A 16079-nucleotide genomic window follows, 5' to 3' on the forward strand; every position below is an offset into this window, starting at 1 on the left:
ATGAAGTTATTACTAAAAATGTATTTATTTATTGAGATGAAAAACCATGTGACCACATTTTTAATTATAGCACCTCAATTAGTACACATGGATTTCTCTGGAGTTGTTATTTTTGGGATTGCTGCCAAAATCTTGCAATTTGAATTTGAAGAAAGAATATAAAATGGCTTACAGGTCACTTTATGTGACTTTAGGAGAAACTAGAATTATGCCTCAGTCCAATTCTCAAGTTCTGTGTTTCCTGTCACTGTTTCATAATGAATTGAAAACCTTTACACTTATCATATCAACAACATAAAAGATCTCTAACATAGTGTTTTGTGTCTATGCTTCACTGGCCATCAGGAACACTGGGAGAAATCCTGTTGCATTAGTGGCCCAGTGGACTTTCAAAAAACAACAAATCAAACAAACAAATCCTTGGCAGGCAGGCAGAAGTCGACATAACAACAGCCGTCTCTGTATACCTGTCAATCAAGGCGCGAGTGTACCTGGAGTGAGCTCACTCGCCAATCACAATAATCAACCCTCACTAATCTGACTCGAATGGATGAAGTAGTGTATAGTGTATGTATTGAGTTATCGCCAAAAATTTTGTTAAGTCACAATGACCTCTGACCTTTAACCATCAAATTCTAAACAGTTCATCCTTGAGTCCAAGTGGACATCTGTGCCACACTCCCAAAAATGGTACAGACATAACCTTGAACTTTGACCTTTCAACACCAAAATCCAATCAGTTGATCTTTGGGTCCAAGTGAATATTTTTAGATAGATGAAGTGATAGATGTTGTTGTCGGCACAGAGACATAAAAGTTCCCTTATTTAGGAGATTTCTGAGATTAGAGTCCATCTACCAGCTAGAAAGCCTTTGTGACGTTGGCACTTGATTTTGACCTTCTATATTTGCAGAGATTATGTAACTACTGGCTAAATATTAATAACTCCCTTTCGCAATGCTATATTAATGCGCACAGAGCATCATCCAAAAAACAAAACAAAACAAAAAAAACTTTTCCTTTTAAATTATATTTAGTTTAGTTGTGACTTTTAGTGTCTGGAGATGAAATGCCCAGAACAGAAATTATCAGAGATTTCTGGCTATAGAGATTCAAAGAAAGGTGTTGATAACTGTGTTGGCATTATCAAATACACTATCTTTTACACACATATACAGTATGTGTGCGAGATATGAAAAAGACATCACAGCCTGTTCCATAAGACATCTACATATAGATGAAGCTAATGAGTAAGACATTGACACCACAGATGAAGGAGAAAGGAGAGTGATAAAAAAAAGAATAAATAAATAAATAAAATTTTCTTGGAAGGAGAGATGGCAGAGATGGATGGGGTGGGCATGAAGAGTGGATTAGAAAGAGAAGAGGGAGGGATGGAGGGTTTAAAGTAGGGCTCAATGTCAGTATATCATTTTCATGTTGACTTAGCAATGTTCCCGTGCATGACATTGACATCAGAAATTATGTAATAGGAAAAGTAGACCCATCGTGATACACTGTCGAAATCTACTGCTCGACATAAAATTGAAAATTAATATTACAGATATTACAAATATTCCACAAATAATACTGAAAGCAGGCTTGTGCTATGATAAACATGTAGCCTGATGTTATTCCATTTTGGTTAGTGAAAGAATTTAGCATATATTTAGAGAGGAAAACTAGCAAGTGTCTCAAATGGATTTTTGCATTGACTTTAGCATCGTTGTGAAAGATGATGAAAGACACTTTAAAAAAAGATGAATTGTCGTTTTTGTGCAAACACAGTTTTTCTTTCTTCACAAATGGACCAACTACTGGAGCTAAAAGTTAAGGAAGAAAATATTGTGATTATGTAACATTGTTCACAATACCACTGTATATAATGCAAAAGAAAAATACTGCATTGTTATTTATGCCAAATATAGTTTAGCCCTAGTTTAAAGGCAGAGGTAAAGGCTATTGATAGAGGGAGTGAAAAAGACAGAAAAGGGAGAGAGTCAGAGTGAAGACAGAGAGTGATAGAGGGCAGAAAGTAATGAGTCAGACAGTAAAAGTTAGAGTGAAGAAGGGAAAGAGAGGAGGGAAGGAGAGAAAGGGAAGGGTGGTAAATGCTGAAGAGACGAAGGGAGGGGAATAAATATGTAGACAGAAATAACTCATCATAACACAGATAGCTGACAGCGTGTGAACACAACACACAGACAAACAGAGCTGTAGTTTTCCAATAAGAAACTGCTCCTTTCTGTCTTTTCTACCAATTTCATTTCAAGAGCCATGTGGTTATCTTTGACAAATATTTGTTTTGTAATATCACCAACTGAAGTTACCTTACCATATCATACCTGCCATACCATCATCACAAAAGCTTTTCATGTGCTTCCTTGTGCACTGAGTGCCAGTTTAAACAACCCTGTTAAAAACACGGGTTAAAAGGTCATGAACCAGATTCATCATCATGACTTTTTTCCCCTCAATGTCACTCTGTTTGTCCTCTCCTCTACCCTCTTTCCTTTGCCTCTACTCTTTTCAACAGCAACCCCATCTGCTACTGTCACTGTATCGTCGCTATGGAAACATCTCTTCTCCAAGAGCTATGATTGGCTGTCGGGGAACTCTTGCATCGTCACATGTGCAGATCAGGGAGGATGACTAACAGGACTCCTTTCTCTCTCAGTGTGTGTGTTTGTGTGTGTGTGTGTGTTTATGTGTGAGAGAGAGGGAGAGAGATTAGGAAAATAAGAAATCCTACTTCTAAACAGTTTCAGTAATATTTCATGTGTTTTGCTTATTAACGAGATCATTAAAAAGCTTCTTATGGCTCCAATTAGCATGTTCTTTGCATTGGTTTGCAGCCAAGCAAAACTGCACTGTGATGTGCATCTTCATATGTAGGTGTGAAAAATGTTAACTGAATAAATAAATTATATGGAAAGATGACAAAAAATAAGTCATCACCATAACCTCACAAGGCCCTTTTGCACTTAGTGTTTATGACCAAGAAAACAAGTCCACTCCGATTCTCTCTTATTATACATCTGCACACGCCTTAGTGTTCGTTGCTAATTGTTTCAATTATATTTAAATACTGTAGGTATACTATAACTCTTCCTGTTTGCACCCATATTAATAACCCTTACAGCTAATACACAAAAATAATGTTTAAAATTAAATCATTATGTAGTGTTTAGTAGTGAGTTTAGACAAGTACCATCTTACCACAGAATCCAAGGTTTCAATAAAAAAAATAAAAATAATTAAAAATAAAAAGGGAATCATCATTTTGCGTTCATGGTTCCAAACTGAAACTGACAGACGGACAATAATCAGGATGAAACTGAGGGAGAAACAGTTAAGGATAACACCTCTCCATTAAATCAGACAGAGCACTGGAACAATCATCTAAAACATTCATTAAACAAACAATTTCCCACCATCATCATCCAAATCAGTGTTCTTTGTGTGTAAAATTGTTCTAGATTAAATGGTCAGAATAACAATGCAGAAGGTGATATAATGAATAATGAAACATGAATATATCACTGCTCCCTGAACTATAGGTCTTCATTCAAACTGTGTGAACAGAGCAGTGAATATGATCAAGACTCTGCTGAGTAAGTTATCAGAAAGCCTCTGAGGTGACGTAACGATATTAGGGGATAAGGGTTGTTAAATCCCCTGTCAGGATGACCTGGCATGGTCATTCATAGGGCTGGTAATATTATCCCCTTATTCAAGACTGTGGAAAATTTTAATCACATTAAGTCACAAATCACTGAATTAATAAAAAAGAAAAAAGAAGTTGCAGTGCGTTTCTGTGTGTCATGCAAGCTTTTTAGGTGTCAGTGTACTTGTACATGTTTGATACACAAGTACATTTCTCTGTGGTGTGTGTATGTGTGTGTATATGTATACCAGAGTAGGTGAAAAGACAGGAGAGAAAAGGCCCTGTAACAAAAGGTTGTGACCTTGGCCCTGGTTTAGGGGTCCAGTCCAGAGTCTGGGATGGATAATGCTGGAAAGCTTCAGTGGCATCATTTGTTTGGCCGTTGAACTGTGAGTGCGCCAAGAACACAGAACAATGACAACTGACTGGGACTGATATTAGTTAGTCAAGTCTCACACTGTGACCTAAATCTTTGGTTTTCAAGGCTCTCTTGTGCATCCCTTCATTCGGCCACCCGTTCAAGCAACATCAACACAACAATACAAATTACTGGTTTTTCACAGGTTTGACCATGAATGAATATGAGAAGACAAACAGTTTGTTGTTATTTGAAACCTTTTCAACTTTGTAGATTTCTCTAATTTCTCTTTCTTTTTGTCTAATTAGTGATAATCTAATAATTCAAATCTATTGAATTTCTTCCTCCACCTTTTCACTACTATTTTATTTTTTTTTTTTTTAAAGAAAACTGCATGGGAAAGATCTTTGTATGTGTAACTGCTGTATTTAATTTTGCACTTCCTTTTTTGTTATGTTCTAATCCCCTATGATAAATATGTTAAACTGTTCACTGCCAGACTAGTTTTTGCCTCACAAACCTATGTCAATATTGTATTCAAATGGTTTCGTTGCAAAAAAAACAAAAAAACCCCAAAAAAAACAAAAACCTTTCGGTTGTCAGCTATTCAGTCAATCAGTCTATCCGTCTACCCATTTCTGACATTCATCTCTGATCTAACATACATATATTAACACATTATCCAATCAGTACTAGCCCTGCTGCACCATTAGACATACTGTGTTTGGCTGATGGAGGGATGTCTCTGAAAATGCCTGACATCATTGACTAAGGCTTAAATCACATAAATGAATACTGAAAAAAATACTGAGCTGCTAATAGATGAAAGAATAATTCTTTAATTTTATTCACTTATTTTGTATTTGAGTTTGAGGAAAGATCAAGTTTTAAACTACAGACTACTTGCAAAACAGCGAGGCATCCGATTGAGTGTTATTTGACGAATATTTCTCTTCATAAATTAACATGTTTGTTTTCAAGTGGCAGAATTTAAGCACTGATGAAAAAAAAAAAAAAAAAAAACGTGTAAAGCTCCAAACTGTTTTTCTTCTTCTCTCAGTGTTTTCTTGCTCATCCTTGCCTGTGTGACTGTCCTGTTTACTTGCAGCAGTACCACTGGAGATAAGTCCTCTGGCCTAATGTTCCTTCAGTGAGTGGGCTGTGTGATGTAGCTTTCATCCTAACCTCCAAATGTGTTGGCAACTGATTTACAGACACTCAGATTCCCTCTGACTACTCATAGCATGCAGTCAAAGTAAATACATCAACAGTCTGGGTATGTGGTTGATGAAAAAAATATTTGTGGGAGTGTGTGTTCATATTATATGTCCCCCTTAGAGAGACATTATACATCTCCTCGGCTGTCCAACTAGGCCATCACCTCCTCCTTAAATAACTCCATGTTCCAACCTAAATAGGTTATTGCTCAACAGCTTATCACTTTGACACTGGATCATGTAGGTTTATATACTTCAACCTATATAAGATGTTACCTGCTTCTGAAAATTGTGAAACCTGGTATTTGTAACATTTGTCCATTCACCCAGTTCCAATTCATGTCAATAGTCCAGGGTACAGTGATACATTCACTGTAGCATCTGTAACATGGCTCAGGTCCAGAAGCACTTGACTACGTTGGCACAGGCAAAGTAATAGGGCACATCCTGATTTATTTATCTGCTAAGGTTGAACTAACAGACCTGGAAAAATAAGGCTTTCATTAAGAGACTAATTCATTAAGCAGACGGACCACAGACAGTCTTGTGTTAGCAGGCTACTGAAGCTGCCATTGAAGCCCTTTCCAGACATGAAATACATAACACTGCTGGCTTCATCTAGCTGTTAACGTGATGGCTTTTGATCATTCAGACATAAGTGGGCAGTACATTAATGTTGCTTATGCCTTTATTCAGACCCCTTGTTCAATATTTGGCACCTGTTGTATGAGAGGGTGTAATATCTCTGCTTGAGGACAGCAGTGAGTTGAAAAGTAATGAAATGAACCAAGAAAAATGTTCATCCTTTCCTCACAGGCTGAATCACTGATGTATTTAAACTTATTTTGCAGTTGAACTGAATTAATGACTATTATGTGCACAAGGGACATGTGTCCTATTCCCACAATAAATCCAATAAATGTACAATTAAATTGTCTCATCAGTTCTACCATTTATTTAGAGGATTTTGCCTATTTGACACTGTACAGTGACAAATAAGAATAGAATAACAAGAAGTAACAAGAGCTCTTTCTCTAATTGCTCAGATGTTGCATGTGAAGTGTTTCGTTAGATAGTCAGTGTGCGTTTAATTTCTCTGTGTGCATATTTGACCTTGTGCTCCTGTGCTTTTACGTTAATGCAGTGCCTGATTTGAGCTAGTAAGATTACCATTGTGACTTTTACATAAGAATGACTCTCTGGGTCAGACATGACTGACGCAAAATTGCCATCACATTTATGTAACAAGGTACACGTCTAAAAGGGGCTTCAGAGGCACAGACCTGAGATTCAGTGGCCAAATCACATCAAGCCTACAAGTCATGTTTTGATTTCTCTACAACCAAGATAACAGCAGCCCCAAAACACAACTATATGACCTTTAAGAAAGGACAGTCTGCTCTCCTTCATGTTCACTACACACTGGTACTGTACTGTACTGCAGATGGAGGTGGAGTTGTCTGTCATAATGAGGAGTAAAGAGGTCGCCGTGCACGTGAAGAAGATAATAATGAGGCTAAAAAAAAGAAAAAGACTGAAGACCACAAGTCTTGTGGGTGAGCACGAATCATTCAGCAAGTTGAAAATGCTCTCCAGGATGTACGCAGACAATCAAGAGAAGACTTAATGACCATAAATGCAGAGGATTCAGCACAAGATGCAAGCCACTGATAAACCTCAAAAACAGACAGGCCAGGTTGAACAAAAAAACCTGGTAAAGTTCTGGAACAAAGATCTATGGACTGATGACACAAAAATCAACCTCTATCAAAAGAGGAAGGTGTGGAGAAAAAAATGGAACAGCTCATGAACCAAAGCCACAACCTCATCTGTCAAACATGGTGCTGCTTCTGCTATGGCTTAGGCATGTATAGCTGCCATTTGAAGTGGCAAACTGGCATTTATTGATCATTTCACTGCTGAATGAATGCCGATGTATACAGATGCATTATATGCTCAGATTCAGCCAAAGGCATCAAAAGCCATTGGTCGACATTTCATCATTCAGCAGACAACGATCCTAAACATACCAAAGAGCTTTTCAGTGTGAAGAGGTGGAATAACTTTGACTGGCCGTCAATCACCTGACCTCAGCCCAACTGAGCTGCATTCCACTTCCTGAAAACCAGACTAAAGGCAGAGAGACCCCACAACAAGCAAAAAGTGAAGAGAGAGCATCACCAGGAAAGATACAAAGCGTTTGCTGACATCTGTGGGTCAAAGACTGCAGGCAGTCATGGACTCCACAGGCTTTCCGACAAAATATTAAATATGATGATGATTTCATGTGGATCTGTCCAATTACTTTTGAACCCCTAACTTTTGGGAATTATGTGCTAAAAGAGCCATCTCCCACACAGCTCTTTCAATATTGAAGTAAACCTACTCAAGTATCCATTATTTTATTCAAGCAGAGCCTGAAGAGCAAAAATGTGTAACTGTCCAAACACTTACGGTGTGGACTGTATAATTCAAATGAGAACATGTTGCTTCATAATGCAACAGGACGTAACGTAGATGATTACAACTAGGCTGTGTTTTCCTCCTGCAGTGCATCCTGAGAAAATGTGTGCTAAGGAATCAAAACTGACTCTCCGACAATCCAGCCCTTGTTCCAAGCTAGGCCAAAAACATCACGGCCTGTCTCATTACTGAGCGTACAGAGATGGTGAAATTTTATACTCTTATCTAAAACAAATAAGTAATGATTTTCAATTTTAGTTTTTTTTTTTTCCCCCCTCGCTCTGTCCTGTTACCCCAGCAGTGAAAAGATTTTTCAGGCACTGAATCAAAACAAACACATCCACTGGGTATCATGATAGCAGCAACAACAAGCCTCAGCAAAGTTTCAATCTGGCCTAAACAATAATTCCACTGATTTTCAGGCCAAAATCCAGTTTGGCACTTCACATTGTTCACTGATCCACGCCAGCCTCATTGAGTTTCAAACTTATGCCCAGACATGCCACAGAACAACAACTGTCTTCCTCTTTCTCACTGATTCTCTGTTGAGATTCCCTTCCATCACTTACATCGTCTCCCCATTTCTTAAAATGTGAATTGTCCATTCTTTGTAATTCAATTGTTGCATTCAATTGTAGTTCATTTGGATTCTTCTGACCTCTGTGAGGCATTTTTTAACTCCTAAGTCTGATTCAAGGCTTAACTCAAAGCATGAAGCGTGTGTGCGTGTGTGTGTGTGGGAGATAATCCCAATCATGAGCGTTTGTTCGCACAGAGAACCATTCCCAGTGTAGTCCAGGGGCTGTAGGTGTGAGTTGCATGGTTACATCATCACCAGCTTCTTTTCTTATCCCACCCCTCCCTCACCATCTCTCCCTTCATTTCTTTCTTCCTCTTCTCTCTCTGCACTCTCTGCATTTCTCCTCCATCTTCCAGTCTGCTTCCTCTCCCTCTACCTCTCTAAACCACCTACTTTTTGCCCTTTCTCTTACATAAGACACTGAGATCGCTGCACAGATGATTTGTCTTCGCAGATTTTTCTCACTCCCTTTGTCTGCTTCTTCTTATTTTGCTCCTTTTCTCATTCTGTCTCTGGGTAATGTTATATTCTCGTTCGTTTGACAGTCCAGACACTAAAATTTACAACTGGAGACAGACAGAAAAACCAGGAAAGATAAGGAAATTTAATTTGGAAAATAAAAATGAAATTCAATGAGTTGCATGGAAGAAATCTCTACTTTAGCTTATTGTTGTACTGAGCTCTATTTCAATCAATCAATATTAGCAAGCCAGAGCTTTGATTAGATTTTTAGAGCTTAGATTTTTTTCATGAATAAAGGAAGGATATGACTCATAATTGAAAGAACTAAAATAGACATCAAACTTGCAAAAAAATTTTATAAAAAGGAAGGAATTGGTGAAGGAGAGGGAATAAAGAGGGCAGTCAGATGTTTAGGGAAGTTGACCTATTGTAGATAATAAGCTTTCCCTTCTTTCTATCACAATGACTGTAGCCTTTTAATACAATATACCTGCTGCGTTGGAGAATGTGATTTTAAATGTGACAGGAATTCCAGTGGAAAGGCAACGTGTGATACCAATCAAGAGCTATCTTGTAATTATTGTGTTTGTGTATACTTTTTAATATAATAATACAATGTAATCAGACCACTGTAAAGTTAAAGGTTAACTATGCCACTGTTTGCAATGTTGGTACGATGGTGAGGTTGTGTTAATGGGTAACAGAGGAAATGCCTTTGAGTTTGTTTAGTCTGCCAGTCACGATCTGTGTGTTCAGTGTAGGTCTAAAGCAACGACTGGAATGTGTAATAGGACAAAGCCAAAGAGTTTCTTCAATGTGTACAGTCAATGTGTGTGGGTAGTGTGTTTGGATGGGGTTCTTCTAGAGTTATTTTTAGACTATTTTGTTGACGGAAGAACTATGCACTGTACAACATTACCTAGAGGAGTTGAGTACAACTCACATTCCTGTACAACACAAGTTCTGCCTGACCCACTGCAACTAGTTAATTAGCCTGGATGAAGTCATTCAGTATGAGTATCTGTAGACATGTATGCTAATGTAGCCTGATCTTTTAATATATCCAAACTACTGTAGCAGCAGTAATCACTAGTAGCTGTTACATCTACTGCTGGGCTGTGCCAAAAATTTCAATTAATGATATATAAACTAAAAACCTCAAACCAAGATTCTGTTTCTGAAATCTGAAGTTTAAAGTGAAGCGAAGGTTAACAAATTCACAGAGCAAAGGATGTGTTAAATAACACAGATGATTCATCAGTTGATTCAAAGATATCTAAAACCTTTTCACGCCACATTACTCAGCTTTATCAGCCGTCTCTCGCTGGTAAATCTGTTATTATGGGCCTTTCTTTTTCCACAAAGCAGGCGTGAGTTTGGTGTGTATTGTTAACAGTCTAATGGCATACCTAAACTTTAATCTTTCACTTTTTAGAGAAGGATTTGTCTGTTTTCTCTGTATGTCAACCCAGAAGGAATTTCACCCCTGGCCCTGGCACAGTTAAATGCCACATTCTAGTATTTGAACAAAGGGGAAGAAAAAAAGACCAAGAGGGGAGGACAAAGAGGATTTTGATGAGAATTTCGACTTCTTCGCTATTATGTCAAGAATGTTGACAGTGAATTAATGTATTTATAATGTCACAATTTTCACTCAAAAAACAGCCTTCCGAAAATGTCTATATTATGTTTTACTCCCTATGGTAGTGTGTTATTGTAAATTTTCCCACATTTTTATTTTATTTGTCAGTTAATATATCAGCAGTTCAAAGACATTTATCGTCTCCTGCTAAAAAACTAACTAACTAAACAAACTAAAAAAGGACTCTCTGTGATGAAATGTTTTGCTATGATAGCTTAAACAAAATTTACCCCATTTTCACCATTCCATTCCAATTCAATCAAAAGACTTATCATATCATATTATATCATATCATATCATGTCATATCTAGAGAAGATATAAAGTTTGAAACAAAGCATATGGGCAGTACCTGTTCATTAATGGAGCTGTAGTCGTTCGTAGTGGAGACGTCATCGTCCTCCGAGTCGAATAGGCCCTCCTGGTTGTCTAACAGCTCTGCCAGGACTCTGCTGACAGACTCCTGGTCCCGAAGGTCCTCTCCTTCTGATGACAGACTGCAGATGGAAGACAAGAGAGGAGTTGTATTGGCTGTGCAATGCCACGCAGGGGATGTTAAATAATTCCCGTAGCTGAATAAACATATGCGGAAGTGCCTATTTGTGCCTCAGTTTGTATGTTTATGTGTATACCCAAATAGACATATTTCTTACTTATCTGGACCTTGTTAAAATTGTGTAAAACTACATATTTACTCACATAGATCTTTGCTTGATCAGAATAAAATAAAGGGAGCATTGCCGTGCTGCTGTCAGTCCAATCACTGGCTGCATTAACTGTGGTGTCACTTGTAAGACTGCAGCAAAATCAGTTTTTTCCAGACCAGCAATCTTGTTCTCTTTATTCCCCTTTCTGATGATTTGATGATATGGGCCAATTTGCACTAGATGATTTTATTTCCAATGCATAACGATAAACTGGAGAGTTTTGATACTGTAAATGACTAGTTTATGTGCAGAAATATGGGTGTAGAACTATACAAAAAGGAGGACAACCTGTCTGGACCTTAGTAAAATTATACACTTTAAATTATTTTTAGGTCTAAGGGAACGGTGACTGAGGTTAATCACGATTATGATGATTATGATCTTACTGGAAGATGTCTGGTCCGAAGACGGCGGCCAGCGCCCCAACGTTCCAGCTCTCCTGCTGAAGTGATGCCACACTGGCCAGGAAGCGGCACAGGAAACGCAACAGGCCGTAGTTCAGCTGGGGAAGCTGCTGCAGCAGGTACTTCAAGTTTCTACACAGCTCCTCTTCATTACTGTACTCTGGGAATGTTTAAAGACAGACTTATGATTAAATGTGACTATTAACATTTTCATAACCTTCACTGCAGTCAACATCTCTACTCAGTTATTGCTGTAATTAGTTTTACTGCAAAAAGGGTGCTGGTTTATAATCATCCTTAGCACAAGTACACTTTATACATGCAGCACGCAGCGCTACACAGCGCTGCTTCATTAGTTTACTTAGAGATACTTTGGAGTGAATTATAGGTTATCAAGTCCTTCGTGTTGCTTCACAGTTGACCTTAAAAATTCTTATTTGGTGAGGGTGTGCAGACACGTTAAGACTGTGTTCAATCCTCTGAGAAAGGTGAAATGGAGTGAAACATTATAATCCTTTATGTAGTACAGTAGTGCTATAATAGAATGAGAAGTGAATGATATGACATAGAGAGCCCAGAAAACACCCCTACTGCTGTAATCTGCATGACAGCAACAGGAACAACCATCATCATCATCATGACAAGGGGATTAGAGTAGATTATCTCTGATTGACTCAGATGCAAAAGAGGACAGGGCAAAGAGCAGAGACAGAAAAGGAAACTGAGCAAATGTAAAAACGGGAAATTTGTGGTACTGATTAGATGTCATCCACTTTTATAACTTAACTCTTAATTATTTGACTATTCCGTCTGATTTTAGTCAGTGCCATTAATTATATATTCCAAAATACAAGCAATGACCATGATCATCTTTTTCTAGTTTTTCCAAAAATTGCAAAAACATCTAAAGCAAAAGAATAAATGACAATTGGAAGAAAGCAACTCTGATTAACACAACCTGAGACAGCAGAGGCAGAAATAGACAGTATAAAGAAAAGGAGAGATAAGTAAACCTCAAAATAGTAGCGAGACAAACACACACAGACTGTTAAGAAAGAGTTTGTTTTAGCACGTTTCCGCTTCATTTAGTGACCTCACCCCTGTACTGTGTATTCACAGCTTAGATAACCAACATCTGCCTCCATGGCCACAGTCATAACAGGTTAACAAAATGTAAAGTCAACTTGGAAGAAATCCAGAAATGGTGGACAATAGTGTGTGTTTCATAGTTGTGGTCGCCTCTCTTTTTCTATTGGCAAGTACAAAATGGCAGCATAAAAACGCTCAATTTCTGCAACACGCAAAGATAAATGTATGAAATAATCTTGAGACAGAGCAAAAAACATTAGCTGTGTGTTTCAGAGTCGATAAAAAGAGAAAGAGGGTGAGGTGAGCGAGTAGAGAAATATACAGAACAGCATTAGAAGTGGATAAGACATCCATGTCACACACCTTGGTGTAGCTGTAGTATGTGTCCCTGTATCGCTGTTGGTATAACGGGCTCAGGAAGCTCCTGCAGGAAGAGTCGGAGCAAACTGACCGCTGATGCCAGGTCTGCCTCCTTCTCTAGCTCCACCTCTTCACCACTGTCGTAGCGCTGACGCAGCCAATCCACACGCTCTGCGTTGCCATTAACCAGGAAGAGCCCCTCCAGGTCCAGATGACCTGATGACGCATAGAGCAATGATTACTGCTAGATATCTATTAATATTTGTACTACTGACTCAGTTACCTTATATATATATATATATATATATATATATATATAAAATGTATATTGTTATATAATTTCAATATTTTAATATTTTCTGAGCTTGGGTTGGTTATTGACCGAAAATCTTTGTTTTCGATTAAACGTTTTTCTCCATTCCTCTGCATAACCTGCTCATATTTGTATCCACAAACATTCACTCTGTTAACAAGCCACCTGCATTTACGTTTAAATCTCTAAGGTTTGGTTGTTGCTGAGGCCTGGCATTAACACCAGTGATATAAAAGTGATATATCAGGTCGGCATACAAGTTTATTCTGCAACTTATTCTCGGTGTACTATCTATCTTTTCTGGTATAAGGATGCCTTGGCTGCTAAAAATGGCTATTGTCTTTGTGTGCTTGAGCTCAGAAAACCTGCTGGCTAAAACTGAGTCAAAAAGTAATGATGCATTCAAAGGGTCTTAGTCACTTTGTAAAGTTTACCACCAAGTTATAACTGGGAATCTGCCCTCTTATGGCCATCAGAATGTTAACACCCATGGTGAACAGGGGAAAGTTTTTTTATATCAATTTACAGTGTGAACTCTGACAAATGATTTTGGAAGATGATTGACAACTGGCAGACACAGAAATTAATGGTTAATATATCTCTAGCAATACAGTTTAGCTAATTAATATCATATCCGCGAAGGGGCTAACAAGCAGAAATAACTGGTGAATAAAGCAGAGCCATATGATATTTCTCAGCTTGGGAATTGATGAAATGATTGTTTGACATGTAAGGGATTATGAGAAATTGAAGGCTACAGAGGATAAACCAGCAGAGTTCTCCAACTTTAGGTAAAAGGTAGTTGAATTTCTCTGTAACTTTTGGAATGGTAATGGATCTTGATGCATTTGTTGTCGTAACTTCTTTGTTCTAGAAATGCAGACATAGAAAGATCCAGACCCTGCACTTGTACATAGTTTACATAAGGTCAACATAAGGATAGAAGTACAAGGAGCTGTGCGTCCGTGATGCATTTGTGTATGTGGACTCCTCCCTTATCTGTATGAAAAAATGGAAGCATGACCACACTGAGTCTTATCATTCCTGAGTATGACAACATGACTGAGTGCTTTTGATGAAAAGGATAAACCACAAGCATCAGTGAGTTTTGTCAGGGCTTAAACCAGTTTTATAACATTTTTTGTTTTTTAACTATTACGTTTTTCCTCCTTTGCATAACACATTATCTGTTCAGCTTCATAATGCTATGAATGTTTGTATTATGTACTGTGTTGTCACATGAATCTCTTGGAAAACATTTTTTTGTCACTTTCTATAGCTCCAACTACTACTGCTGGTAGCTACTTTAATAACTACTGGTCACATTGCACAAATTCAAATAAATTAAAATTTACAACATGCATATACATATTAAGTATGTGTACAGCAAAATAATTCTACTATTCTCAGTTTTTTAGATGGAAAAATCATGCTTGTCCACAAAACCTATTCCGTGAATTCTTAGCTACTCCTAGCTTGACTTTATCCCTGCAAATGTTTCACGTAACAAATCTCTGGTAGTGTGAGGTGAAAACACTGGCTGTCAAATAAGAATGCAGACCTGTTGGGTTATATTTTTGGTTGGTTCCAGAAGAAAACAGGTAATGAGAGGAGCCTAAAGGGTTCAATATGCTTCAAACAAACTAGTTTTTCTATAGAGTTTCCCGCTTGTCTAAAATGTTACACCTGTTCCAACAGGCCACACTCAAGGGCTGGGCAAAAACCCTGCTTGAAATAGAGAGAGTGAGATGCAATGAATTACAAATAGGCATAACAATTTCAAACAGTCTCCTCTCGAAAGCATTTATAGTGTATGACTGGGTTGTTCAAACAAAAAGTGAATAGAAGTAGTTGTGTGAAGAAAGAAAACAGAAGGCTTGAGAGAGAAGTTAACAGTCAGCACGAATTGTCAGAAAATTAGCTTTATCTACAAGGATAAGCTCTTTGAAACATACTGACACCTTAAGTGGGCCTAAATTGACTGCTTTCTTTTTTCATTTCTACCCAGTGCTGTCACTTGTTGCTGATCCTGTCACACTGGGAGTCATTTACTGCCATGATGACTACCTAAACAACCTTGGTGGGGTATTAACACAATACGCAAAGCTTCAAGATGTGTAAGCGGTAATGTTGTGATTTGCAGATTATGAAACGATCATCCATTTCCACAGCAGATAACACAATGTTTTAGTCCAACTGTTCCACAGGAGTCCTGTGGGACTCCACAAAATAGCCTACATGCGTAACAGCAAATATTGACAACAGGATTTCACTTGTGGTTATAATTAAATAACTGCAGTCACAATCAGTGACATGAAAATACCTTTTCACATCACAATGTCATGCAGCATGTGTGGGTCAATGATGCTCAACATTAAAAAAAATGCTCAGTCCTATGGAACACAAAAATATCTGCCAATGCATTTGGTCCCTGTTCAAACAGTGTGAGGAATTTAATCTGTCACAGATGCGACAGCTTTAGTCCGACACACCTTCAGGTGCTTTCAATTTTCCATCTCTGTCTTACATCAAATTGCCTTTTTACCTCATATTTTCAACACCCTGCTTCTGCTAAAACCTCAAGCATTGCACACAAATTAAATAAGAGAGATTAAGGCCTTTTCACTGGCTGAATAACTTCTGGACTGGCAGCACTGCTCTAATTAATGTGCCAGCAGAGCCCAGGAGGATTAAAGACTTATTACATAACCTCATATGGCAAGCAGCCCCCGGGTCAAACAAACCACCAACCTGCTTCACTGCTCACTTGAGGAGACTCAAGGTGAAGCTTCCGTCCAATAGTTTGGAAACCCCCCCCCC

At 38.1% G+C, this 16079-nt stretch overlaps 1 protein-coding gene across 5 annotated transcripts in view; it reads right to left on the minus strand.

Moving 5' to 3' along the window:
• The window catches only part of fam13b (family with sequence similarity 13 member B), a 78473-nt gene that overhangs the window by 38450 nt on the left and 23944 nt on the right, over nucleotides 1-16079 (minus strand). For all 5 annotated transcript variants that reach the window (XM_087171693.1, XM_087171694.1, XM_087171695.1 and 2 more), the window contains exons 4-6: nucleotides 12950-13162; nucleotides 11480-11657; nucleotides 10739-10883 (exon numbers count right to left, since the gene is read on the minus strand). In XM_087171693.1, the coding sequence (XP_087027819.1) occupies nucleotides 10739-10883; nucleotides 11480-11657; nucleotides 12950-13162 (536 nt within the window). The remainder of the gene's footprint in view (nucleotides 1-10738; nucleotides 10884-11479; nucleotides 11658-12949; nucleotides 13163-16079) is intronic.

This window comes from Seriola lalandi, unplaced genomic scaffold, assembly GCF_002814215.2.
Source record: "Seriola lalandi dorsalis isolate HSWRI2012SDOR001 ecotype SW California unplaced genomic scaffold, Sedor1 jcf7180002054972, whole genome shotgun sequence".
In the NCBI taxonomy this organism is placed as follows: Eukaryota; Metazoa; Chordata; class Actinopteri; order Carangiformes; family Carangidae; genus Seriola; species Seriola lalandi.